We start from the raw sequence: 27,627 nt of genomic DNA on the forward strand, positions 1-27,627 counted from the left end.
GGCAGCCACAAGTCTGTTCTCTATAGACACTGTACTTTTGTATCATTATCCATAATTTGCACAACAACCTTGTAATTTAGGCATCATTAGGACACAACTGAGTGACTTCACTTTCGCTTTTCACTTGCATGCACTGGAGAAGGAAATGGCAACTCACTCCAGTATTATTGCCTGGAGAATCCCAGGGACGGGGGAGCCTGGTGGGCTGCCGTCTAGGGGGTCGCACAGAGTCAGACACGACTGACGTGACTTAGCAGCAACACGCCCATTTTACAGTTTACAGAGCAAGGAGCTGAAGTTCAGAGAACTTATGTAACTTACCCAAGATGAGAAGAGGCACACAGAAATTCAGGGCACTGGTAAGTATTGCAAGCTTTAGGAGAAAGACATAAAGAGTGGAAGAGATTATTAGAGGAAGAATCTGGGCTGACCAAGTCCCCTTGACATCCTGGGACATTTACATATTCAAGATAAGGATTTTGCTAGTTTGAGGAGTGATTTAAACTGGGGCAGGCATCTTTATTCGATTGGCAATGAAGCAAATCTGATTTTATAACAATTCCAAAGGAATTTCAGTTCAGAAAGAGACTTCCGAATAAATCAGTCACTAGACACAGAGATGGCAAACATGCTTATCATGTTCCATAAGTACCGCCTGTCACGGTCGTATCACAGATAATGGCTATAAAATAAATATCACATGGAGTTAAAAAGAGCTATGGAGACAGAATGCATTGCTAAAACCTAATAACTAGTGCAAGTGAAATATTTTGTAGTATAGAGATGAAACTAATAACAGTCATTATGGACCAACACTGTTGCACTTAAGGATTACGATTCCATTTGCTCTGAGGATTGAGGATTATAATTTTATAGTTGGTAATTTCATAGCTATACAAGGTTCTTTTATGAAATCGTGTAGCAATGTTTAATGTTTCAATATCAAGTGCTGTATTTATTTGTTTCTCTTTCTTCTAGGGCAAATAAAGTTGTGAATGTTCTTTTCTGGGATTTATCAAAGTTTCCACATAAAGTTTTATAAATATGATTTCTCTATCAATCTCTTAGGTTTCTATGGTAAATCTCCATAAGACAAGTCAAACAATGTGTGGGTTTATCCCAGTGACTGATGCGCATCTGTTTTCACCTTAAAGTCACCAAGAAACTTTTTTAAAAAAAGTACTTATGCCTGTGCCTGGCACCCAGAGATTTTTATATAGTTAGTGGGATGGGGTCTGGGCTTCATAATTAAAAAAAAACAAAAAAACAAAAAAACTTCCCCAGTGAATTCTGCCAGAGTTGCGAAGTGCTGCTGTGGAGCTAGACTTCAGCATTCAAGAGTCACATAGCTAAAGGTTATCTCGATATAGGCATGATTTGTCTGTGTAGCATAGCCGTACTGTTTGTTGCACAGTGAAATTTCTAGTTACTAAGTCTCCTTGGAGAATGTCTCTAACTAACTCCCATACATCATATCCTTTCTTTGGACTTCAAATGGGTTGTGTTGTAGCCTATGTGATAAGAATGACCAGAGACTAAGATGGAAAATAAGGAACTCAGGAATTTCCTCATTTACTCTCCAAATTGCCGAGAAAGGAACAATGATATTCACATGAGTCCATTTCATTTCATTTCAACAGATGGCAGTGTTTGGGAGGAACTGTCTTATAGTGATTAAGAGTATAGGATCTGTAGGCAACCTGATTTCAGTTCCAAGTTCAGCTAAGAAGCTCTGTGACTTGTCCTAAATTACTTCCCTCTCTGTTCCCTAGCTCACTTGTGTTAAAAACAGTGCTAGCATTAATTTTCAAGATCAGATTATGTGCATCAACAAATTCAAAAGGAAGCTCCCATTTCTTGAATGCCTTTTGTCTCCATTATATCCAGTTTCCTTTTGTTCAAGACAGGGCTAACATTAATTTCTACCACAAAAATAATAAATGCTTTCCCTATCAAGTATTATTATAATCTGTTTTAGGTGAAAGCTATAGCTGAAAGGTTCAATGAGGATGATAAACCTCTGGGTTTATCGTTACTAGATATCTGAGGGCCCGCAGTCTAGGAAGACTACAATGCTATTCCTAGGTGATCTCATTCACTCCAGTAAAAATAATTCTACATACATCCACTTGTATGTAGATGATTCTGAATCAGTATCTATGGTCTTGACCCTCTCTTAAATTCAAATTCCATACTTACAAGTTCCTTTGGGTAATCTCCAACTGGACATCCCACGTTGTTTTTTAGTTGCTAAGTTGTCTCCAAATTTTGCGACCCCATGGACTTTATCCCTCTAGGCGCCTCTGTCCATGAGATTTCCCAGGCAAGAACGCTGGAGTGGATTGCCTTTTCCTTCTCCACGGGAACTTCCAAACCCTGGGATCCAACCCACATCTCCCACACTGGTAGGCGGGTTCTTTACCACTCAGCCACTAGGGAAGCCTGGACATCCCACAGGACCCTCCAGTTCATCATGATGAAACTAACATTTTCCCTGTCATACTCCAGTTTCTACTCCCCTTCTCTTTGCAACATTGTATTACAGCCTTACCATCTACTTCAAAAACAAGCAGAAAGAAAAACCAAAGGAACAAAAGACAAAACAAAATATTACCCTATTCATCTACACCTCTAACAAGCTATTGGACTAACTAGTTTTATTTTTCTTCCAAATATCTTTTATATATATTTCCTCCTCTCTAGTCTTATTGAGCTCCAGTACTCTTGCCTGGAAAATCCCATGGGTGGAGGAGCCTGGTAGGCTGCAGTCATGGGCTCACTAGGAGTCGGACACGATTGAGCGACTTCACTTTCATTTTTCACTTTCATGCATTGGAGAAGGAAATGGCAACCCACTCCAGTGTTCTTGCCTGGAGAATCCCAGGGACAGGTGAGCATGGTGGGCTGCCGTCTGGGGTCGCACAGAGTCGGACACGACTGAAGCGACTTAGCAGCAGCAGTCTTATTGAGAATACCTTACCCGGCTTGGAAGGCAGCATGGCAGAGAGGAAAGAGTGTGATAAGTTAGTTATCTCATCACTTGTAGAATCATCATATAAAAACTATCTTTGGCAGCCTGAGAAGCAAAATGAAAAGAGTGCAAAGCCACAGGACCAGATTGTAGCTCTGCCACTGACTTGTTGCGTTGCCTTGGTGAAGGGACTGAACCTTTGGTCCTTGGTTGTTTCATCTGTTAAATGGTAATCCTAAAACCTATTCTGCATGTAACACATGGTATAATGGAGATAGAAGACATTCAAGGAATGGGAGACTCCTTTTGAAATTGTTGATGAAATCATCTGATCTGCCAAGTAGCATTGTTCAGCAGCCCAACAGAGATTTTAAAATAATTTTATCCTTTATCAGCATCTCTTGCAAAGTGTTAATGTGAGATCTAACTTGCAATCCATCGTTATGCCTCAAAAATCTCCTTCTCATCTTTCTTCATTCCCTTGTACCACTATCTGCCCCATAGTCTTCCCCATTGTCAGCATTCTCTTTCCAACTCCAAACCCAATTAAAATACTGACTCACCAGGCTTAAAAACCATCCAACCAATCAAAAAAAAAAAAAAAAATCCTTATTCCACTATCACCTCATCTACTTCTTATAATACAGGTCTACCAGTCCTTCCTCCCAGTAAGCAAAACCCCTTAGGCATCAGGAGGGGAAACGAGGAGAGCAAGTGGCATTGGAGGGAGAGGGAGAAGAAACCAAGAGAATAAATATAGGACTCTCTTTTTCTTGGAGGGGGTGATGCCTATAAAATTTTATGTCCACAGTGTTTATCCTGTGACAAGTGTTATTGTTCAAAACATGGACATCTTTTCCCTTGTCTATTGCAACTACTTCTTAACCTGATTTCCATCTCCCTTCCACTAGTCTCTCCATGCCCCGATCTGGCCACCTTGACCAGTCCATCTTTCATATTGCTCTTGGAGGAATTGTTCTCCTACTCCTACACAACAGCACTCATCATAGGAATCTGTCTCTGCTCCCTCCAGCCCAGTTTTCCCACAGACCATAGGGTTAAAGCTAGAGCCCTTGAAACAATGTATCAAGTGAAGCACAATCTTCCCCTCCTCCAGTTCTCCAATCCCACACCCTGCCCCTGCCATTCACTCAGTGTACTAACTAGTGAGGACACCCTGTCCTATTCCAAGTTTCACTGAATCTGCACATGTTGTTCCCTAAGCCAAGATAATCATTCTGCCTTTCTTCTTTATGTGTATGTTTGTATGATCAGACTTGAGAGAAGTGGTATGCTTTTCTTTCCCTTATGATTCACAGGGACATCTATTTCTGGTATTTTGTATAATGCATTCATTAGCCAACAAATAGCTATCAAGTGTCTCCATGCCCCAGGTCACACAGTTCTCCTAGAACAGATCCAGGAGGAAAAATCTTGCTCCTCTTTGCCTTTCCAGTTCTGTGTTCTTTTCACTACATTATGTTACGTTCTAAGTGCCAGATGCTGTGTCAGGCATTAATGATAAAATTATCTTGGAATGGGCATCTGTTATGAAAGCCCTTAAAAAATACAATGTCTGCTTTACTTGTGTGGTAACTAGTTTTTTAATGTAACTTGAGTTGTAACTAGAGTTTTCTGATATTTCTTGGTAGCATTAGGGAGTACAGTCCTAATGCTAGGCCCCTCTTTTTTTTTTTTTTTTAATAACTGTGTCTCACCCTATTAGGCCACATGGTTAATCAAGACTGAAACATAATTTCTAATTTTTTTTTTACTACTGGTGACATACATCCCTTTCTATGACCAGTGGAAATACATTCATATATTTACTTTCCTTTCCAGGCAAGGAAAAAAACCCTGAATGACCTTGCATGGCCTCAGGGAAAGGAGTGGATGAAACCCCAGCTGTGGCAGAGAGTTCCAATTTACTGCCACTCTGCTGATTATATGCTTGCATATTTCCTGAAATAGTGAAAAGCTGTCCAGGCTATAAAACAAATGGAAGACATACAATGTGGCTGAATGTGGGGGTTTTAGAATCTGGGAGAATATGGTGAACTGAGCCTCAGTATCTGTACTGATGCTCTCAGAATATGCAAGGAATGTTGGTACCACTTAGGAATCAAAGAGCAGAATGTGATTTCTTTTTGCAGACTTCCTAACTCAAGGTAAAGAGGTGAACCTGGCTGATACTCCATCAGCTTCCTGAAATGAGACCCAGGAATAAAGATACTGTCACATCAAATATCACAGTATTTGGAAAGCCTATCACTGTGACACTCATATTTACTATGCTTTTTAGCCTAGAGGGTGCTTTTGTAATCACTATCTAGTTTGATCATACTGACAACGGTAAGGACAATTATGATTGTCACTATTGTCCCCATGAGGTAACTGAGGCACAGAATGGAGATGACTTGCCCAAAGTCACTCAGCTTGTCTTTAGTGGAACCCAGATAAAAATCCGGATCTGTCATTTCATAGTATTACATTGCTGACTTTTGCTTAAATAAATCATTTTTACGTGTATGTGTGTGTGTGTGTGTGTGCTTGGTATGTGAATTCTTGTCTTATTATGAACATTAAAGTATTATGAGCCACAGGAAACTCAAACAGGGGCTCTGTATCAACCTAGAGGGGTGGGATGGGGAGGGAGATGGGAGGGAGGTTCAAAAGGGAGGGGATATATGTATACCCATGGCTGATTCATGTTGAAGTTTGACAGAAAACAGTAAAATTCTGTAAAGCAGTTATTCATCAATAAAAAATAAATAAAAAAAATATTATGAACCAGTGACCAAATCAGATTAAGAGACATAATAGCATAAAGTGGGATAGGTGACCAAAAGTGGGAATTAATTTTAGTGAATTCCCATTGGTAAGAGGAAGTGTTTAATTTTATACCAGACTCTAGAATAGGCTGATCTCCTCAAAGAGATTCAGAACAGTATTTTTTTCAGTTCTACATCTTCCTTGATTTAAAATAATGTGCTCTTTATAGAAACAGAGGCATGAGTAGAAGAGGCAGAGAAGAGAGCTACCTGTTTTGAACTTAAAATATCAGATGCCATGCTAGCTGCTGGTCATCTCATCTCATATCAGCCTCACAGCATCTCTACATAGTCCTCTTCTTCCTGGGACTGAGGAGATGTAGTACTTTTTGGGCTAAAACCAGGAGATGTGGTCAGCCTATTCGAGGTAAGCAGAATGAATGCCATCGAGTGACTTCGAGATCTGAGGCCCAGGGTGATGGGGAAATTGCCCCTAGAAGAGTATGGTTTGCAGGGGATATTTGTACATGTAAACAGAAGTTTCCAATCATTCTTTCCATGAAATTCACGTTTTAAGTTCATATGTTATGGGAATTAATATGCTGCATTGGGAAGCATCACCAACTCAATATACGTGAGTTTGAGCAAACTCCAGGATATAGTGAAGGACAGGGAAGCCTAGAGTGCTACAGCCCATGAGATTGCAAAGAGTAGGAGATGACTGAGCCACTGAACAACAACAATTTGCTGCACTGGAAAAACAAAACTTAAAATCAATTTTAGACAAAAAGATGTGGTTTGAAAATATATTCAATTAAAACGTTAACATTTACAGCATGTAGGCTCTGACTTTGATTTACACTTTTATAATTTAAATTATAAGAATAAGATAATATGTCCATCAACAGATGAATGGATAAAAAAGATGTGGTATATATACACAATGTGGTATATATACTCAGCCATAAAAAGAATGAAATATAGGGGGGAAAATGAATGAAATATTGCCATTTGCAGCAACATGAATTGACCTAGATTATCAAACTAAGTGAGGTAAATCAGACGGAAAAAGATGAATACCTTATGATATCACCTATATGTGGAATCTAAAAACATGGTACAAATGAACCTGTTTCCAAAACAGAGACTCACAGACAGAAAACAAACTATGGTTACCAAAGGGAAAGGGGGTGGTGGTGACAAATTAGGAGGTTGGCATTAACATATACACATTGCCATATATAAAATAGATAGTCAACAAGGACTACCATATAGCACAGGGACCTCTACTCAATATCTTGCAATAACCTATTAGAGAAAAGAGTCTGAAAAGAGTATATTTGAGAACCTTCTGGAAATGATTCAGTATTCTAGATGTCATTAAGAACATTTGTGATTCATGAGAAAGGATCAAAATATAAGGATTCATAGGAATTTAGACATTGATGCCAACCCTCATGGATGACTCTGTGGGGTTTTGTGGAGAAAATAACTGCAGATATGGTGGAAATAATAAGAGAACTAGAATTAGAAGTGGAGCCTGAAGATGTGATTGAATGGCTGCAGTCTCATGAGAAAAATTTAATGGACGAGAAGTTGCTTCTTATGGGTGAGCAAAGTAAGTGGCTTCTGGAGATAGAATCTACTCCTGGTGAAGATGCTGTGAAGACTGTTGAAATGGCAACCAAAGATTTAGAACATGACATCAGCTTAATTGATAAAGCAGTGGTAGGGTTTGAGAAGATTGACTCCAATTTGGAAAGAGGTTCTACTGTGTGTAAAATGCCATCAAACAGCATTGTATGCTACAGACAAATCATTTATAAAAGGAAGAGTCAATCAGTGTGGAAAAATTCCCTGCTATCTTATTTTAAGAAACTGCCACAGCCATCCTAGCCTTCAGCAACCAATGAGTCAACAACCAACTGCTGACGTGATCAGTCAGCAGTCATCAACATCGAGGCAAGACCCTCCACCAGCAAAAATTTCATGATTCACTGAAGGCTCAGATGAGCTCAGATGATGGTAGTAGTTTTTAGTATAAAGTATTTTTAATTAAGGTGTGCACATTATTTTTTAGACATAATTCTATTGAACACTTAATGGGGCTTCCCAGGTGGTGCAGTGGTAAAGAACCCACCTGCTAATGCAGGAGACACAGGAGACACGGATTTGATCCCTGGGTCTGGAAGATCCCCTGGAGAAGGATCCCACTCCAGTATTCTTGGCAGGAAATTCATTGGACAGAGGAGCCTGGTGGGCTACAATCCATGGGGTCACAAAGAGTAGGACATGACTAAGCCACTGAGCACACATTGCACTCTTAGTAGACTACTATATAGTATAAACATAACATTTATGTGCATTGGGGAACCAAAAAATTGCATCGTTTGCTTTATTGCAATGTGTGCTTTGTTGTGGTGGTCTGCAACCAAGCCTGCAATATCTCTGAGGTTTGCATGTATTTGCATAGCTACCTATTGTCTACTCGTATCTATGGTTAGAAAACTAAAAGAGTGCATATGTGCCAAATAACTTCATTCAAGTTCGACTGTATGATCCTATGGATTCTAGTCCACCAGGCTCTTCTGTCTATGGGATTCTCCAGGCAAGAATACTATAGTGGGTTTCCATGCCATTCTCCAGGGGATCTTCCAGACCCAGGGATCAAATTATGGTCTCCTGCATTGCAGGCAGGTTCTTAACCATCTGAGCCACTAAGCAAGCCCTAAAAGGGTGCAGAACTAAAAAAATGTCATGATGCATACAGTTTGAGATCCCTGACATAGAGGTCACAGCCCAAACCCACTTTCTCTATTAGGGGGGTTGTGCATCGGTTTAAAACTGTTCAGTTCAGTTCAGTCAGTTGTGTCCAACTCTTTGTGACCCCATGAACTGCAGCACACCAGGCCTCCCTGTCCATCACCAACTCCCAGAGCCTGCCCAAACTCATGTCCATTGAGTCGGTGATGCCATCCAACCATCTCATCCTCTGTCATCCCTTTCTCCTCCTGCCCTCAATCTTTCCCAGCATCAGGGTCTTTTCAAATGAGTCAGCTCTTCGCATCAGGTGACCAAAGTATTGGAGTTTCAGCTTCAACATCAGTCCTTCCAATGAACACCCAAGACTGATTTCCTTTAAGATGAACTGATTGGATCGCCTTGCAGTCCAAGGGACTCTCAAGAGTCTTCTCCAACACCACAGTTCAAAAGCATGAATTCTTCAGTGCTCAGTTTTCTTTATAGTCCAACTCTCACATCTATACATGACTACTGGAAAAACCATAGCCTTGACTAGGTGGACCTTTGTTGGCAAAGTAATGTCTCTGCTTTTTAATATGCTGTCTAGGTTGGTCATAACTTTCATTCAACTCTGAATGCTAACCCCAGGGTCTCTGGCAGCGCTGCCACCAGGAGTCCAAAAGTGTCTCAAGCCTTACTAGCTCTGACAGAGTCTGGGCACTTGTGGAATTCACACAAAACCTATTTTCTGAAGGAATTCACATGTGACAGGAGACTGTCAATTTAGAGCAAAAATCGAACTATTTATAAACTCCAAATATATTTAGACTGAAGAATAGCTTCAATAATACAGAAATTAATTTTTGAAAAGCCTTATGAATAAGAACAACTTTGTAGACCTGTTTCAACATGAGATCACCAAATATACAAAATAATAGTAAACTAACATCCTGTTGTTTTTCCTTTGTTCCCTTTAGAATCATGGGAAAGGTGGTTGATCCTTATCACTTTATGTATAAACAAAGCCCCATTTCTTTCTCCCTGGTGATTCTGGCAGAAGCGTAAATATAACCTTTAAAATGTAGACATTCCCTTAACCTAATTAAGGATGCAGTACAATAATTAGGTTATGTATAATTTCCTTTCCTTTCCAATCAACCTCAAGTCTAGTGATTTCCATTCCCTCAGTAATGTTTCTGGCATTTCCTTTACCTGTCATCTCTCTGGAGAGCCCCTGTCAGTTTTTTTCATCCTCTGTCAGAAAACGGAGCCAACTTCCTCTTCTCTAATTGTATCCTGAACATAATCTTATACAAGACTGTAAACACCTTATGTCCTTGCTTGGAAACAATCATACCATAAATTGCCAAACATTTTTGTTACCACTCTTGGCATGGTGAAAGCACCCAATAAATATTTGTTGACTATTTTCTTGTTGAATACAAGAAGTGTGTTTATAAAATCTACCCTTTGCAGCCTGAGAAACCAAGTGGACTTTTACAAGTGCTGACTTCTCCACCTGGCAATATGAAAGTACTAAGGGATGTAGTTTTTCTGTCAAAGAGTTGGACATGGAAGCACCCTAAACCTGTGATATGTTAATATCGCACCCTTGAAACAAACACCTGGCAATGTAGATGCAATGGCATTGACAAATGATTGTGTGCTGAGTGGACTCCCTCTGTTTGGAGTTTTACACTTGCACTTAATTATCACATGTGTATTTCTGTTAAATTAGTCCCTTTCTTATTTTAATTCTCTCCTCCAAATTCAGAGTATAATCTAACACCATAATAGATGGCCCCTGGCACTAGTGGGCACATTCCTGCCAGACGACCAACTAGGACTGGAAAAAGCAGTGTCTTTTTTAAGGTGCTTTCTATAGCACTATACTTTGTATCACTGATGACATAGAGGTATGTCAGGCACAGGGGGATCTAGTTGTCTCTAAGCCACTGAATCCCTTAATCCCCTCGGAATGAGTGACACAATAGAGTGTTAATGCAGCCACAGATGAATACCATATGGGATCCCTCTTGTTTATAGCTTCATGTTCACAATACTATACAAGTAAAACTGTTCATAAGAAAGAGGGTACACTGGATACATCCTAGATAGACATCTGTCACTTCTAAAAGATATATAAACTAGGAAGGAAAAGAAAGAACAATTCAGATCCTTCCTTTCTCCTTCTCACACATCGTTAAGGACTCCCCATCCGTTCCTGGCTGGTCACTCAATGCTCTCGTTTATCTGGCCCTGCATTCCTTGCCTTTCCAACATGATCTTTGGTGACTATATAAGCAGCAGGGGAGTTTTTATTCTTAGTATTTGTATAAATCTTAAGATCTTTTCATAGTTACAGGTGCTTTTTGATGTTTGTGTTCTCTGCCTCCAAATGAATTAGATTTTTATTTTAGTTAAGGGTAAGCTTGAGAATCAGTTGTCTCCTGCTGGTTTTTCTCTTTTTCAGGCTCATGTAACTGGTGGTGTTTATGGCTCAAAAGTTATGCTTGAATTAGGTCTGTTCAGTTGTTCTGTAGATGTCTATTCAGTAGCTACTTATTGTTTTCTGTGATCAAGATAAGCTTCTCTTATTTCACCTCTTTCTCTTTTTCCTCATCTGACATTTTACTTACCACCTGAGAAAAGACTGTGAACCAATTCTTTTTGTTATTTTTTCTATTCTATTAAGAGATAAAAAAAAAAAAGTCTTCAAATTCCCCCAGAATGCTGCCCACTAAATTTAAGCATCCCTCTTTCTCCTTATCCCTGAGGAAAGCTGTCCCCTCCTTCTTAGTTTCCATCTTCTAGTTTTCAGTATCTTAGAGTCTTTCCTTAAGCTGCCAAACAAGAATGGAGCAGAGACGTGGAGCATGCATGCATCACTGTTTAAACCTCCCACTTTTATTTTTAGTTTTGAAAACTTTATTACACCTAGTTATCACATTTAATGTGCCTTCTAAATTAGAACAGCTAAGAAGAAAACAGCATTTTAGGAAAGCCATCTTTTTTTTTTTTTTTAATCATAGCTTTGTTTCTAAGCTGCAATGATAGCAAACTTATGTTTGTTAGCTAATAGAAAATCACTTTGCCAACAAATGTCCATATAGTCAAGGCTACTGTTTTCAGTAGTCATGTATGGATGTGAGAGTTGGACCATAAAGAAGGTTGAGCACTGAAGAATTGATGCTTCAAACTGTGCTGCTGGAAAAGACTCTTGAGAGTCCCTTGTACTGCCAGGAGATCAAACCAGTCAATCCTCAAGGAAATCAAGCCTGAATATTCATTGGAAGAACTGATGCTGAAGCTGAAACTCCAATACTTTGGCCACTTGATGTGAAGAGCTGATTCACTGGAAAAGACCCTGATGCTGGAAAGGATTGAGGGCAGGAGAAGGGGATGACAGAGGGTGAGATGGTTGGATGGCATACTGACTCAATGGAGATGAGTTTGAGCAAGCTCCAGGAGATAGTGAGAGACAGGGAAGCCTGGTGTGCTGCAGTCCATACAGTTGCAAAGAATTGGACATGACTTAGTGACTGAGCAACAACAAATTAAAAAAGAAACAGCAGACAGTTTAAAAAAAAAAAAAAAGGTAGAGAAATCCTGAAATCAAAAGAACCAAGCAGGTGAGTATGTTTCTTGTGAGAGAGAAAAGGAAAAAGATGTAAAGAAGATAAATTGAAGATGCCAAATAATCAAATTAACGGGAAAAGGTGATGAATAGGTAAAAGAGACACATGGGGCTCTGGTCAAGCAGTGCCTGTAGCTTTAGTACAGGTAGGGAAACAGGGAAAGGTTTTAGAAACCTACACAAGGTCCCATCCAGTCTTGTTGGCACTTGGTGGCACCAACCAGTCAATGTAGGTTGTAAACAAATGTTTAAAGTCCAGTTGAACAGCTCTTAATTAGTATTTAATTAGCCAAGTTGGATGTTGACTGCCATTTCAATCAGAAAATTTCTGTACCTACTATCTGGAAGGCTTTATCACACCTAATTCTGTTTTGAGCCATTTCATTTGTGAGGATGATTCAGTAGTCATAAATTATGGTGGAAAATATTGTTTCTTATAGGCCTGTCAAACCTCAAATCCAAACATGATGTATTTAAGGAGGGTGTTTTGTAGAAAGATTTAAAATTCATCTACACTCTTATTATGAATTTTTTATGTTTTAAATACCAGCTGCTAATAATCAAAGCTTTATTAAAACCATCATCATATTAAGGACTTAGTGAGGTCTCACTCTCCCTGGTGAGGCATTCCTGGATTGAAATAATTGGGTTAGTGTCTAGAAAGAGCATTGTTTTATTTGAATCAAGTTACAGTGTTATAACTGAATGCTACAACCTGGGGTCAAATTGCCTGCTAGAATTTTCAGTTTCACTGTTGATTTCTTGGATGAGTGACTTCACAAGGTGGGAATGAGAACATACTTCAAATATTTGCCCATGTTAACCATCATGGATACATTATATTACTGTGTGTGTATGCTTCCAAAACACAGGCCTACCAGTGATATATATTGCTACTATGTTCCCTTCAGATTTTATTACATAAACACAGGCACAGGCCTAAATGACTTTGTGAGCACAAGAACATAGCAGTTTTAGAGTTCTTAACATACATTTATCGTTTTATGATTCTTGCGACCACACTGTCCACTAATCAAGACAATGGTTTTTATCCATGCTATTTACTTTTTGGACTAAAAAAGCTGAAAGATAGTATTATTCATTTAAGTTTGTTTTTGTTTTAAACTGAAGTGTAGGTAATTTTCAATGTCATGTTAGTTTCAGATGTACAGCAAAGTGATTCAGTTATACATATCTATGTATCTATTCTGTTTCATTTTTCCTTATAAGTTATTAGAGTATTGAGTATACTTCCCTGTGCTACACAGTAGGTCCTTGTTGATTTTCTATTTCATATATAGAGCCCCAGCAAGATGGTAGGTGCTGGAGTGATGGCTGCTTGGCACTGAAGCGACCTTGAGGAGATACCCCATGACCAAGGGCAAAGGAGAAGCCCCAGCAAGACAGTAGGCGGGACAAAATCACATTTAGAATCAAACCCCATACCCCCCAGAGACACTCAGAGGGCTCAAACAAACCTTGTGCCCACCAGAACTCAGAGACCCCACAGAGACGGAGCCAGAACTGTGTTTGAGTGTCTCCTGCAGAGGTACAGGTCAGCAGTGGTCTGCCTCAGGGACAGGGGCTCTTGGTGCAGCAGACTGGGTATGACATAAGCCCTCTTGGAGGAGTTCGGCACTAACACCTTAGAGCCGCCAGAACTTACACAGGACGGGGAAACAGAATATGGAAGGGCATAAACAAAACCTTGTGCGCATGAGGACCCAGGAGAAAGGAGCAGTGACTCCAGAAGAGACTGACCCAGACTTGCCCGTGAGTGTTCAGGAGTCTCTGGTGGAGGTGGAGGTTGCGGTGGCCTGCTTCAGCTTTGGGGGCACTGTGTGCAGCCCTGCAAGGATGGGACCTTTTGAAGGAGGTTACCATTATCTTCATTACCTCCACCATAGTTTGGCCTCAGGTCAATTAATAAGGAGGGAACATAGCCCAGCCCATCAACAGAAAATTGGATTAAAGATTCACTGAGCATGACCCCACCCATCAGAACAAGACCCAGTTTCCCACTTAGTCAGTCTCTCCCATCAGGAAGCTTCCATAAGCCTCTTATCCTTCCCCATCAGAGGGCAGATGGACTGAAAATCACTGTAACAGAAAACTAACCAATTTAAGTTAAATTCACCCATTTCAGTCCATCTTAGTTCCTTGATTCCTAGTATCTAGTAGCATATTGGGCACCCACTGAGCTGGGGAGTTCACTTTCAATGTCCTATCTTTTTGCCTTTTCATACTGTTCATGGTGTTCTCAAGGCAGGAATACTGAAGTGGTTTGCCATTCCCTTCTCCATCTCCCTTCTCAAGACTGAATGTTGACATTCACTCTTGCCATCTCCTGTTTGATCACTTCCAATTTGCCTTGATTCATGGACCTAACATTCCAGGTTCCTATCCAATATTGCTGTTTACAGCATTGGACCTTGCTTCCATCACTAGTCACTCAGTCATGTCTGACTGTTTGTGACCCAATGGACTGTAGCCTACCAGACTCCTCTGTCCATGGGATTTTCCACACAAGAATACTAGAGTGGATTGCCATTTCCTTCTCCAGGTCATCTTCCTGACCCAGGGATTGAACCCAGGTCTCCCACATTGTAGGCAGACACTTTACCATCTGAGCCACCAGGGAAGCCCTCAACCAATCTAAGTTAAATTCACCCATTTCAGTCCATCTTAGTTCCTTGATTCCTAAAATGTTGACATTCACTCTTGCCATCTCCTGTTTGATCACTTCCAATTTGCCTTGATTCATGGACCTATCATTCCAGGTTCCTAGGCAATATTGCTCTTTACAGCATTGGACCTTGCTTCCATCACCAGTCACATTCAAAACTGAGTGTTGTTTTTGCTTTGGCTTCATCTCTTCATTCTTTCTGGAGTTATTTCTCCACTGATCTCTAGTAGCATATTGGGCACCTACTGAGCTGGGGAGTTCTCTTTCAATGTCCTAACTTTTTGCCTTTTCATACTGTTCATGGTGTTCTCAAGGCAGGAATACTGAAGTGGTTTGCCATTCCCTTCTCCAGTGGACCACATTTTGTCAGAACTCTCCACTATGACCCGTCCATCTTGGGATGGAAATGGACTGGAATGGGTGAATTTAACTCAGATGACCATTATATCTACTACTGTGGGCAAGAATCCGTTAGAAGAAATAGAGTAGCCATCACAGTCAACAAAAGAGTCCAAAATGCAGTACTTGGATGCAATCTCAAAAATGACAAAATGATGTCTGTTCGTTTCCAAGGCAAATCATTCAATATCACGGTAATCCAAGTCTATGCCCTGACCAGTAATGCTGAAGAAGCTGAAGTTGAACAGTTCTATGAAGACCTACAAGACACAGAATTAATATCCCCCAAAAGATGCCCTTTTCATTTTAGGGGACTGGAATGGAAAAGTAAGAAGTCAAGAAACACCTGGATTAACAGGCAAATTTGGCCTTTGAATATGGAATGAGGCAAGGCAAAGGCTAATAGAGTTCTGCCAAAAGAATGCACTGGTCATGGCAAACACCCTCTTCCAACAACACAAGAGAAGACTCTACATATGGACATCACCAGATGGTCAACACCAAAATCATATTGATTTTATTCTTTTCAGCCAAAGATGGAAAAGCTCTACATAGTCAGCAAAAACAAGACTGGGAGCTGACTGTGGCTTAGATCATGAATTCTTTATTGCCAAATTTAGACTTAAATTGAAGAAAGTAGGGAAAACCACTAGACTATTCAGCTACGACCTAAATCAAACCCCTAACATTTATACAGTGGAAGTGAGAAATAGATTTAAGGGACTAGATCTGATAGACAGAGTGCCTGATGAACTATAGATGGAGGTTCGTGGCATTGTACAGGAGACAGGAATCAAGACCATCCCCAAGATAAAGAAATGCAAAAAAGCAAAATGGCTGTCTGAGGAGGCCTTACAAATAGCTGTGAAAAGAAGAGAAGCAAAAAGCAAAAGAGAAAAGGAAAGATATACCCATTTGAATGTAGAATTACAAAGAATAGCAAGGAGAGATAAGAAAGCCTTCCTCAGTGATCAGTGCAAAGAAACAGAGGAAATCAATACAATGGGAAAGACTAGAGATCTCTTCAAGAAAATTAAAGATACCAAGGGGACATTTCATGCAAAGATGGGCTCGATAAAGGACACAAATGGTATGGACCTAACAGAAGCAGAAGATATTAAGAAGAGGTGGCAAGAATACACAGAAGAACTGTACAAAAAAGAGCTTCATGACCCAGATAATCACGATGGTGTAATCACTCACCTAGAGCCAAACATCCGGGAATGCGAAGTCAAGTGGGCCTTAGGAAGCATCACTATGAACAAAGCTAGTGGAGGTGATGGAATTCCAGTTGAGCTATTTCAAATCCTGAAAGATGATGCTGTGAAAGTGCTGCACTAAATATGCCAGCAAATTTGGAAAACTTAGCAGTGGCCACAGGACTGGAAAAGGTCAGTTTTTATTCCAATCCCAAAGAAAGGCAATGCCAAAGAATGTTCAAACTACCACACAATTGCACTCATCTCAAACACTAGCAACATAACACTCAAAATTCTCAAGGCCAGGCTTCAACAGTATGTAAACCTTGAACTTCCAGATTTTCAACCTGGATTTAGAAAAGGCAGAGGAACCAGAGATCAAATTGCCAACATCTGTTGGATCACAGAATAAGCAAGAGCACTCCAGAGAAAACATCTACTTCTGCTTTATTGACTATAAAAAAGCCTTTGACAGTGTGGATCACAACAAACTGTGGAAAATTCTGAAAGAGATGGGAATACCAGACCACCTGACCTGCCTTCTGAAATATCTGTATACAGGTCAAAAAGCAACAGTTAGAACTGGACACGGAACAACAGACTGGTTCCAAATAGGGAAAGGAGTACGTCATGACTGTATATTATCACCTGCTTATTTAACTTATCTGCAGAGTACATCATGAGAAATGCTGGACTGGATGAAGCACAAGCTGGAATCAAGATTGCTAAGAGAAATATCAATAACCTCAAATATGCAGATGACACCACCCTTATGGCAGAAAGCAAAGTAGAACTAAAAAGCTTCTTGATGAAAGCTAAAGAGGAGAGTAAAATGTTGGCTTAAAACTCAATATTCAGAAAACTAAGATCATGGCATCTGGTCCCATCACTTCATGGCAAATAGCTGGGGCAACAGTGGAAATAGTGAAAGACCTTATTTTGGGGGGGGGGGCTCCAAAATGACTGCAGATGGTGACTGCAGCCATGAAATTAAAAGATGCTTGCCCCTTTGGAGAAAAGTTATAACCAACCTAGACAGCATATTAAAAGCAGAGATATTACTTTGCCAACAAAGATCCATCTAGTCAAAGCTATGGTTTTTCCAGTAGTCATGTATCAATGTGAGAGTTGAACTATAAAGAAAGCTGAGCACCGAAGAATTGATGCTTTTGAACTGTGGTGTTGGAGAAGACTCTTGAGAGTCCCTTGGACTGCAAGGTGATCCAACCAGTCCACCCTAAAAGAAATCAGTCTGGAATATTCTTTGGAAGGGCTGATGCTGAAGCTGAAACTCCTCTATTTTGGCCACCTAATGCAAAGAACTGACTCATTTGAAAGACCCTGATGCTGGGAACGATTGAAGGCAGGAGCAGAAGGGACGACAGAGTATTAGATGTTTGGATGGCATCACCGACTCAATGGACATAATCTTGAGTAAGTTCTGGAATTGTTGATGGACAGGGAAGTCTGGCGTGCTGCAGTTCATGGAGTCTAAAGAGTCGGACACAACTGAGCGACTAAACTGAACTTAACTGAGTGGTTATATGTTAGGCTTCCCAGTGGTGCTAGTGGTAAAGAACCTGCCTGCCAATGCAAGAGACATAAGAGATGTGGGTTTGACCCCTGGGTCCAGAAGATCTCCTGGAGGAGGGCACAGCAACCCACTCTAGTATTCTTGCCTGGGGAATCCAGTGGACAGAGGAGCCTGGCAGGCTACAGTCCATAGGGTCACAAAGAGACAGACACGACTAAAGCAACTTGGCATTCATGCACACATCATCTTTTGATGACAATATTAATTGGTAGTTTTCCTAATCACTCTAATCTGATTTCACTGTTGAGGAAACATAAAACTCAGAAGAAAACAAAAGAAGAAAATGAAAATCACCCATTATCTCACCGTTCAAAGATGCCCATTGACATTATGGTATATATCATCCTAGCCTATGTAATGTGCAAATGTGTACACACACACACACACACACACACACACACACACACACACACACATACACACATAGGGCTGGCCTTGTGGATGTGCAGCCTGGGTAGTTGCACAGGCCCACACATTAGAAAGGACTCTGTGCTTGAGGTAATGCACTGCTGTCACCTTCATGAAAGTATTAATAAGTTTTGAACAAAGGGCCCCACATTTTTATTTTATACTTGGCCCCACAAATTGTGTAGCTGGTCCAGCATTCACATTAGAATTCAGACAAAATTGGAATGATCAGTTTAGTTCAGTCATTCAGTTGTGTCAGACTCTGTGACTCCATGGACTGCAGCGCGCCAAGCTTCCCTGTCCATCACCAACTCCTGGAGTTTAGTCAAACTCATGTCCATTGAGTCAGTGATGCCATCCAACCATCTCATCCTCTGTCATCCCCTTCTCCTCCTGCCTTCAATTTTTCCCAGCATCAGGGTCTTTTCAAATGAGTCAGTTCTTTGCATCAGGTGGCCAAATATAGGAGTTTCAGCTTCAGCATCAGTCCTTCCAATTAATATTCAGGACTAATTTCCTTTAAGACGGACTGGTTGGATCTCCTTACAGTCCAAGGGACTCTCAAGAGTCTTCTCCAATACCACAGTTCAAAAGCATCACATGAGGGAACATTACTAAAAATGAAGAATTTCAAGATATATTTAAAATATACTATCTAAATGGTGGCTCAGAGGGTAAAGCATCTGCCTACAATGCAGGAGACCCGGGTTCAATCCCTGGGTCAGGAAGATCCCCTGGATAAGGGAATGGCAACACACTCCAGTACTCTTGCCTGGGAAAATCCCATGGACTGAGAAGCCTGGTAGGCTACAGTCCATGGGGTCGCAAAGAGTCGGACACGACTGAGTGGCTTCACTATCACTTTCACTTTCATCTAAGTAGGCAATTAGGTAAAGCTAATTCTCAAAAAATGCTATGTCTTTCAAACTGTGTCCAAAGTTTATTTTTCCCACTGAGTATATGAATAGTAGAAGAGCATTACCTTTCTATGTTAGTGGAAGTCTTGGATAGGTACCATTAAATGATCATTAGGGGAAGACAAGGACAATGTTATGTTCTTTGATGGAGACAGAATTTTGCTTGCCTTTCTTAGGCATATACAAACTGAGGGAAGAGTAAAGAATTTATAACTTACCTAACACTAAAATCTAGCCTGAAATATCCCATGACATGTACAGTATAATACTTTATTCAAGACAAAAATTACTAGACTTGAGAATAAATACGATAAATTATGTCAGTCTCTAAATATAGTTAAATGAGGAGCTATCTCTTTTTCCCCCATATCTGAACAGTATAAAATGATAAAGGAAGAGCATTTGAAACATGAGACCAATAAAAGATTCTCTAATTTTCAGAAAGAAAAGTTCAAAAGTGGTTTTGCAAATCAAAGAGTGAATTTGAGATTAGATCTCAAAATGAAGACTGGAGTCTCACATCTTTATCACAGCAAGAATGGTGAGCCAAGCAAGCTTAAAAGGTGGTCACGTGAAAGAAGGAAGAGAATAGAATCTTGATTGTAGTTAATTTAAAATTGGCCTGACTAGAAATGGTAACTTTAGCAGAAAGGCAACGGAAATTACACTGAAACGTGGCATAGCTCTCAGAATGTAGATTCAATGAATAATAATAGTCACAATTTCATGGCTTTAAGAGCTCAGAGAATCATCAAATATACATGCATAGTTCCTTTTAAAAAAAATAACTGTGCTTTCTATCCAGTTTTGATTGGGAGAGTCTCTTTATAGATTCAGTTAAGTCAGTTTTATTAATCTGTTGTAAATGTGATTAATTTCAGTAATATGCCCTCTTGTCCTCTTAAGGAATCTTACTAAACTGAAGGCAGTAATAGTGTCAAGTATCCAATCTGAACATCAGGGTCCCACTGGACATTATTTAACAGTGCTTGCCCATGATTTCCACTAACGAAGAAAAGCCATGCTTTTCCTGTCACTCATACTCTCAGTAGGTAAAGCAGACCTTTGACACAGTTTAAAAAATATAACATTTACAGAATTTATGGTATGGGAATTAACTTTACATATTTGTCTGCTTAGATGGTATATTTTAAATACTTAAATATCTTTCCACACATTTCTATATATTGACTTTTTGCTTAATTGAACTATAGGGTCTCCTGTTTTCTCTTCATACAACTTACCACATTATAATAACTAATCTGTGTGTGAGTGTGTGTGTGTGTGTGTGTGTTTTAGGAAGAAACTATTTTGACAGTCATGCAGTGTACTGGTGCCATCTTACTCTACCAATGGTCAATAGACCAGAAGTATCTGTACCATCTGAGAGTGCATTAGAAAGGCAGAGCCTTGTGCTCTGCTTCACATCTACTGTGTCAAAACCTGCTTTTTAACAACATCTCCAAGTGATTTCTATGTAAATTAAAGTTCTGGGGATCTAATGTACAGAGTGATGACCATAGTTAACAAGACCAGACTATATACTTGAAAGTCGCTCCAAAGAATACATACAGATGGCCAACAGGCACGTGAAAAGATGCTCAGCATTGCTAATTATTAGAGAAATGCAAACCAAAAGTACATTGAGGTTATCACCTTACACCTCTCAGAATGGCCATCATCAAAAAGTCTACAAATAAATGTTTAAGAGGATGTGGAGAAAAGTGAACCCTTGTACACTGTTGCTAAGGACGCATACTGGGATATCCACTATGAAAAAAGTATGGAGGTTTCCTCAAATAAATTAAATAAAACTGCCATATGAACTTGGCTTCCCAGGTGGCACCAATGATAAAGAACCCTCCTGCCAATTCAGGAGACATAAGAGATGAATGTTCAATTCCTTGGTCAGGAAGATTCCCTGGAGGAAGGCAGGGCAACCCACTCCAGTATTCTTGCCTGGAAAATCCCATGGACAGAGGAGCCTGATGGGCTTCAGTCCATAAGATTTGAAGAGTCAGACACAACTGAAGTGACTTAGCATGCACACACCATTTGATCTAGTAAACATACTCCTGGGCATATATCTGGAGAAAACTATAATTTGAAAAGACACATGCACCTGAATGTTCATTGCAGCACTATTTACAATAGTCAAGACATGGAAGCACCCTAAGTGTCCTCCAACAGATGAATGGATAAAGAAGATGTGATATATATATATATATATATATATATATATAAACAAACATACATTTATATATATACACACAATGGAATACTACTCAGCCATAATAAGAATGAAATAATGGCATTTAAAGAAACACTGATGGACCTAGAGATTATCATACTGAGTGGAGTCAGACAGAGAAAGACAAATATTATGTGATATTGCTTTTATGTGGAGTCTAAAAAAATGATACAAATGAATTTATATCCAAAACAGAAATAGACTCATAGAGATAGAAAACCAACCAATGGTTATGAAAGGGAAAAGAGAAGGAGGGAAAAATTAGGAGTTTGAGATTAAAACATACACACTCAGTTCAGTTCAGTTCAGTCGTTCAGTCATGTCCGACTTTGCGACCCCATGAATCGCAGCATGCCAGGCCTCCCTGTCCATCACCAAAACCGGAGTTCACTGAGACTCACGTCCATCGAGTCAGTGATGCCATTCAGTCATCTCATCCTCTGTCGTGCCCTTCTCCACTTGCCCCCAATCCCTCCCAGCATCAGAGTCTTTTCCAATGAGTCAACTCTTCACATAAGGTGGCCAAAGTACTGGATTTTCAGCTTTAGCATTATTCCTTCCAAAGAAATCCCAGGGCTGATCTCCTTCAGAATGGACTGGTTGGATCTCCTTGCAGTCCAAGGGACTCTCAGGAGTCTTCTCCAACACCACAGTTCAAAAGCACCAATTCTTCAGTGTTCAGCCTTCTTCACAGTCCAACTCTCACATCCATACATGACCACAGGAAAAACCATAGCCTTGACTAGATGAACCTTTGTTGGCAAAGTAATGTCTCTGCTTTTGAATATGCTATCTAGGTTGGTCATAACTTTTCTTCCAAGGAGTAAGTGTCTTTTAATTTCATGGCTGCAGTCACCATCTACAGTGATTTTGGAGCCCCAAAAAAATAAAGTCTGACACTGTTTCCACTGTTTCCCCATCTATTTCCCATGAAGTGATGGGACCAAATGCCACGATGTTCATTTTCTGAATGTTGAGCTTTAAGCCAACTTTTTCACTCTCCACTTTCACTTTCATTGCATATAAAATAGATAACCAACAAGGACCTACTGTATAGCAAAGGGGGAACTATACTCAATATCTTGTAATAATTTATTAGGATAAAGAATCTGAAAAAAATATACGTGTATAACTGAATCTGTTTGCTGTGCACCTGAAACTAACACATTATTTTTTTTTTTTTTTTTTTTTTTTTTTTTCTTGTCGGAACCCCAGGCTCCCCCTCCCCGTCTACGCCGCCGCAGCTCCGGAAACCCGAAACTAACACATTATAAATCAACTATATTTCAATAAAAATTTAAAAAGAAGAAAGTTGCTAAGAGAGAGACACTTTCCACAAAGAAATTTTTGTTTACTTAAAGCTGAAATACTGCCATATATTATTCAGTTTTCCAGCAGCTATCCACTCCCATTACAATGGCAACAATGTCAGAATAAGAGAGTTCTGTCTTACCACACCAAAATTGTTTAATCCTTTGAAATACCAATGTTTACACTACTACACACAAATTGTCATTATGCCTTGAAAATATCAGCTTACCTTAATTTTTAAATCAAGGAAGATAACACCTATCAAAGATATTTTAGAAATAGCAAATTTAATCAAACACAATTTGCTGATAAAATGAGCAGGTAAGTCACTTTACAAATTTGGGGTTGGTGTCAATAATTTTGCCTTGAGGAAATAATGGAGGTAGAAGTCAATTGAAGTGAAAGTCACTCAGTCATGTCCAGCTCTTTGCGACCCCATGGACTATACAGTCCCTGGAATTCTCCAGGCCAAAATACTGGAGTGGGCAGCCTTTCCCTTCTCCAGGTGATCCTCCCAACCAAGGGATCAAACACAGGTCCCCCGCATTGCAGGTGAATTCTTTACCAGCTGAGCCACAAGGGAAGCCCAGGATCAATCCAAGAATGTTCTCCATTTTAGAGCTCCTTGATTAGTATTTGTCCTCTGAAATCTTAATAAAGTCCTATTCTTGAACATTATGGTAAGTTAAACATTCATCTACATGTTCAGAGTTTTCATGACTTCTGCAGTTTTACATTTAGCTCTTTATTTAATCTATCTGAAATTTACCTTGGCATTTGATTTAAGGTGAGGATATATTAAAGTGATTTCCAAGTAGTTCTTTTCATAATATTTTTCATAATATTCTTTCATAATATTTTAAAGGAATAAATTTCTCCACTATAATAACTACAAAGTTATTGATTTTTAATGGGTTGCATTTGTTTTTATAATAAAGTGTGTTTCAGGGCAATCTAGTATGTTCAAATGATCTATTTGTTGATTCTTGTGTCAGTGTCAACTTTTTTAATGCCTGTGACTTATAGTTCATTTTAATATCTGATTGAACAAATCTCCCTGTGATACTTTTTTTAAAAAATGTTTTTAACTATTGTAGATATTGACTGTTCACTTTTCCAGATGAATATTAGAATATAATTTTAATTCGGTTTTTTCTTTATTTTGATTTGATTTGCTTTAAAACTATGAACTAATTTTGGAGAATGGATTTATTTATAACATTTAATATCCTTCTTTAAAAGATAATTAAAAGTGTAAATTGATTGACAGTTGTAATATTTTCTAAAAAATATTTCATATCTCTTTTATAGTTTTCTTCATTTAGGTCTGATAAATCTCCTCAAGGGAATTTCCAGATATTTCATGTCTTTTGTTTCTATTATAAATGTAATTTTCAAAGAACATAAATTTTCATGCATGTTTTTAAAAAGTGATCACATAAAAAGGAAATAAGTTTTTGTATTAATCTCGAAAATTTAGATGGCATGCTGCAATTCATTGAGCTGCAGAGTCAGACACCACTTGGGGACTGAACAACAACAACAAAGCACCTCTATACATCAATTGGAACTGAAAATATTCTCATCAGCCCAGAAAAATCCCTCTCTCTCCCTCTCTCTCTCCCTCTCTCTCCCTCTTACACACACACACACCTTTTATTAGAGCTGTTATACAAGTGTTTGGTCAGTTATAAGTATTTGCTCATGTACTGCACAACAGTCTTAAAAGTACCAAGGGCCTCTATGGCTGGCACAGAAACCAAAACCAAGTAGAAGAAATTCAAATCCCTAGAAACGCCTCCCTAAAGCCAAACCCACCCCTCCCAAATGTGGGTGAGAAAAATAAATAAATAAATAAATAAATGTAATTTTCAAATTAGTCATCTTTTCATTTTATATTCTAAATAATTATTGCCTTGTGCCCTGATCAACCCAAGAAAATTCTAAAACTCATTATTTGATTTCATTTTATTACCCTTCAATTGTTTCTGGCATATGCTTCAGGTAGACTGTTAGATCATCTTGTATTTTTAACGTTTTTCCAGTTCTGTTGTTCAGAGCATAAAAGTTCATGGCTGTTACTTCTTCATGGTGGAATGTAACTTTTATCCATAAACGATATCTTGACTTGGTAAAGAAAACTTAGGTCACAACCTTTTTCCCTCAGAACTCTGTAGACATTGCTTCACTTTCTTCCAGTGCTCAAGATTGTAGAGCAGAAGTCTGAGACCAGACTGGGTTTTGTTCCTTTGTAAGTTGCCTGGTTTTTCTGTTGAGCTGTATGTAGGATACATTTTTCTTTGTCCTTGTAATTCAAAAATACCACCAGGATAAGCCTAGATGTTGTGCTACTTTCATTAACTTTAACTGGAATACAATGGACCTTTTCAATCAGCAAACTCTTTATAGCTCGGGAAAATTTTCTTCTGTTATACATTTGATTATCATTTCAGCTCCATTTATTTTGGTTTCTTCCTCAGGATAGCCAATTACCTACAAATTGAATCATTCCTTTTTCTTCTCCTATACCTCATCTTCTCTCATCATTTCCATCTCTTTGTCCTCGTCCTGGAGAAAAATCTGCTTAGAGAATTCAGGGACTGCAAAGAGTAAGGGATTAGCAAATGATAACTGTATAATTAATTTTATTGGAATATAGTTGTTTTACAATGTTGTGGTATTTTCTGTTATACAATAAAATGAATCAGTTATACATATACATATATCCCCTCTTTTTTAATTTTCTTCTCACTTAGGTCAACACAGAGCATTGAGTAGAGTTCCCTGTGCTACATAGTAGGTTCTCATTAGTTATCTATTTTATACATTGAAGTGTTTATATGTCAATCCCAATCTACCAGTACATCCTACCCAACATAATTGTATAATTATTATTATATTAACAGCTCTCCTCTATTCAGTTTTCATTCAGTGAATGAAGTTGTTCATAAGTTTTATTGGTGTGGAACTTTAGAATTTATAAAGCATTTTGCAGTCATTCTTTCAGTTGCTCCTCATGACAAATCTTGGAGGTGAGAATATTAAATCCGTACTTTAAAAATGGAAAAAGTGATGTTCAGAAAAGTTAGGTAATCTGCCTAAGATCACAGAGCTGGGTAGGGGTGAATGTTAGAACAGGGACCTCAGCTTTGGGTGGATGCCCAGGTCACTCTTATTTTTCTAGGGAGCATTGCTCCCTGGTTTCTGTTCCTTTTAGAGCACAAAACCCTCCAAAGAAAGCATTAGCTATGGAATTTCAGCTTGAGGGATTTGTACTCTCAGAAAGCAACAAATCATATTTTGTTACTTTTTTCTTTGTTTAGACAGACGTCATGGCATTTTCTTTTCTTCAAACAGATATTTTAATCGCTTGAGCCCCTCTAAGCAATATGAAGCAATTGTAATCACAGATGTCCTTGATCCTTCCTGCCGTTCTCATTTCCCAAAATAGAATCCTTGCTCAGGATTCCTCATGAAATAGTACAGTTGAGCCTTTGTGTTTTAAAATCCTTATTATTTGAAAATAGCTTTATCTGCAACTATAATACTCCTGAGAAAAGAACCAAAAAAGAAAAACCTCACTGTAGATTTTTGACATATCTCATCCTCTTATAAAAACTTTCTTCACACACTAACTGACAGTTAGATATTTAACTCTGAAATTCAATATTTCATATTTATTGGTGGGAATATGATTGTGCATTAGGATCTTAGATCAGATCCTTCATTAATTGTTAAGGATTGAGGCGCTGAACTGCTGAAATCTGTCATATGAATATGACATAGTGAATTTATATATGAAGTCTAACTATTGATCTGGCCTTGATCTATCTATAGCCCAGTTGCACTTAGGCTCATGTTGCTGTACTAGTAATGGGCCCTGCTGCTAGACCTAATTCTGTTTCCTGACCTGTCTCTCTTGGGTGGGTCTTCTTTGCAGACATACACATACATAAATCAATCACGACTCGTTAGAGTCCTGGAGTAACTGAGACAAGACAAAGACTCATCCTGCTGGGGAGATTTTATTAACCCTTTGAACCCAGAGGAACTTCTGGAGGGAGTTTTGTGATCTTTCTCCAGAATGAACAGTGGGAGCTGAGAGAGTTTTGCTCTTTGCCATTTCCAGGGAAATATCTTCTTTCTCACATTCTGAAGTTTACAGCCTCTCCACCCTGCCCCAGTACATTATTCCCATTTTGAAATGTCACATCCTTTGAGGTGTCAAGTTCTAGTTAGAATATTTGAAGATCCTAAAGTGCCCAACAGAGAAGGCAATGGCACCCCACTCCAGTACTCTTGCCTGGAAAATCCCATGGATGGAGGAGCCTGGAAGGCTGCAGTCCATGGGGTCACTGAGGGTCAGGCACGACTGAGTGACTTCACTTTCACTTTTCACTTTCATGCATTGGAGAAGGAAATGGCAACCCACTCCAGTGTTCTTGCCTGGAGAATCCCAGGGACGGGCATCCTGGTGGGCTGCCATCTATGGGGTCGCACAGAGTCGGACATGACTGAAGTGACTCAGCAGCAACAGCAGTGAAGTGCCCAAATTGTTCATATCAGAGGGGCTGACCTTTCCTCAGAGATCCAGAAAATCCCAAAGATGAGAAACAGAGAAATCTACGCAGAAGTACTCTGAGCAATTTTACAGCCAACAAAAGGATCAAAACCATCTCATCATGCAAATGTCAGGCCCTCAAAGCAATTCTATCTACAAGAAGGAGATAAAGCCACCTTC

The 27,627-nt window shown here is 39.2% G+C and overlaps 1 protein-coding gene and 1 long non-coding RNA gene across 2 annotated transcripts in view; one reads left to right on the plus strand and one right to left on the minus strand.

The window, feature by feature from the left end:
- Window positions 1-2,341, minus strand: part of LOC139181360 (uncharacterized) — a 224,563-nt gene extending 222,222 nt beyond the window's left edge. Inside the window, exons 1-2 of the long non-coding RNA XR_011565345.1 lie at window positions 2,200-2,341; window positions 322-373 (exon numbers count right to left, since the gene is read on the minus strand). This is a non-coding gene — a long non-coding RNA (uncharacterized lncRNA). The remainder of the gene's footprint in view (window positions 1-321; window positions 374-2,199) is intronic.
- Window positions 2,342-7,242: 4,901 nt separating this feature from the next.
- LOC139181472 (RNA polymerase II elongation factor ELL2-like) overlaps window positions 7,243-27,627 on the plus strand; it is a 143,436-nt gene continuing 123,051 nt past the window's right edge. The window contains exons 1-2 of the mRNA XM_070784996.1: window positions 7,243-7,470; window positions 13,772-13,927. Coding sequence (XP_070641097.1) covers window positions 7,243-7,470; window positions 13,772-13,927 — 384 coding nt within the window. The remainder of the gene's footprint in view (window positions 7,471-13,771; window positions 13,928-27,627) is intronic.

This window comes from Bos indicus, chromosome X (assembly GCF_029378745.1).
Source record: "Bos indicus isolate NIAB-ARS_2022 breed Sahiwal x Tharparkar chromosome X, NIAB-ARS_B.indTharparkar_mat_pri_1.0, whole genome shotgun sequence".
Classification (NCBI taxonomy): domain Eukaryota; kingdom Metazoa; phylum Chordata; class Mammalia; order Artiodactyla; family Bovidae; genus Bos; species Bos indicus.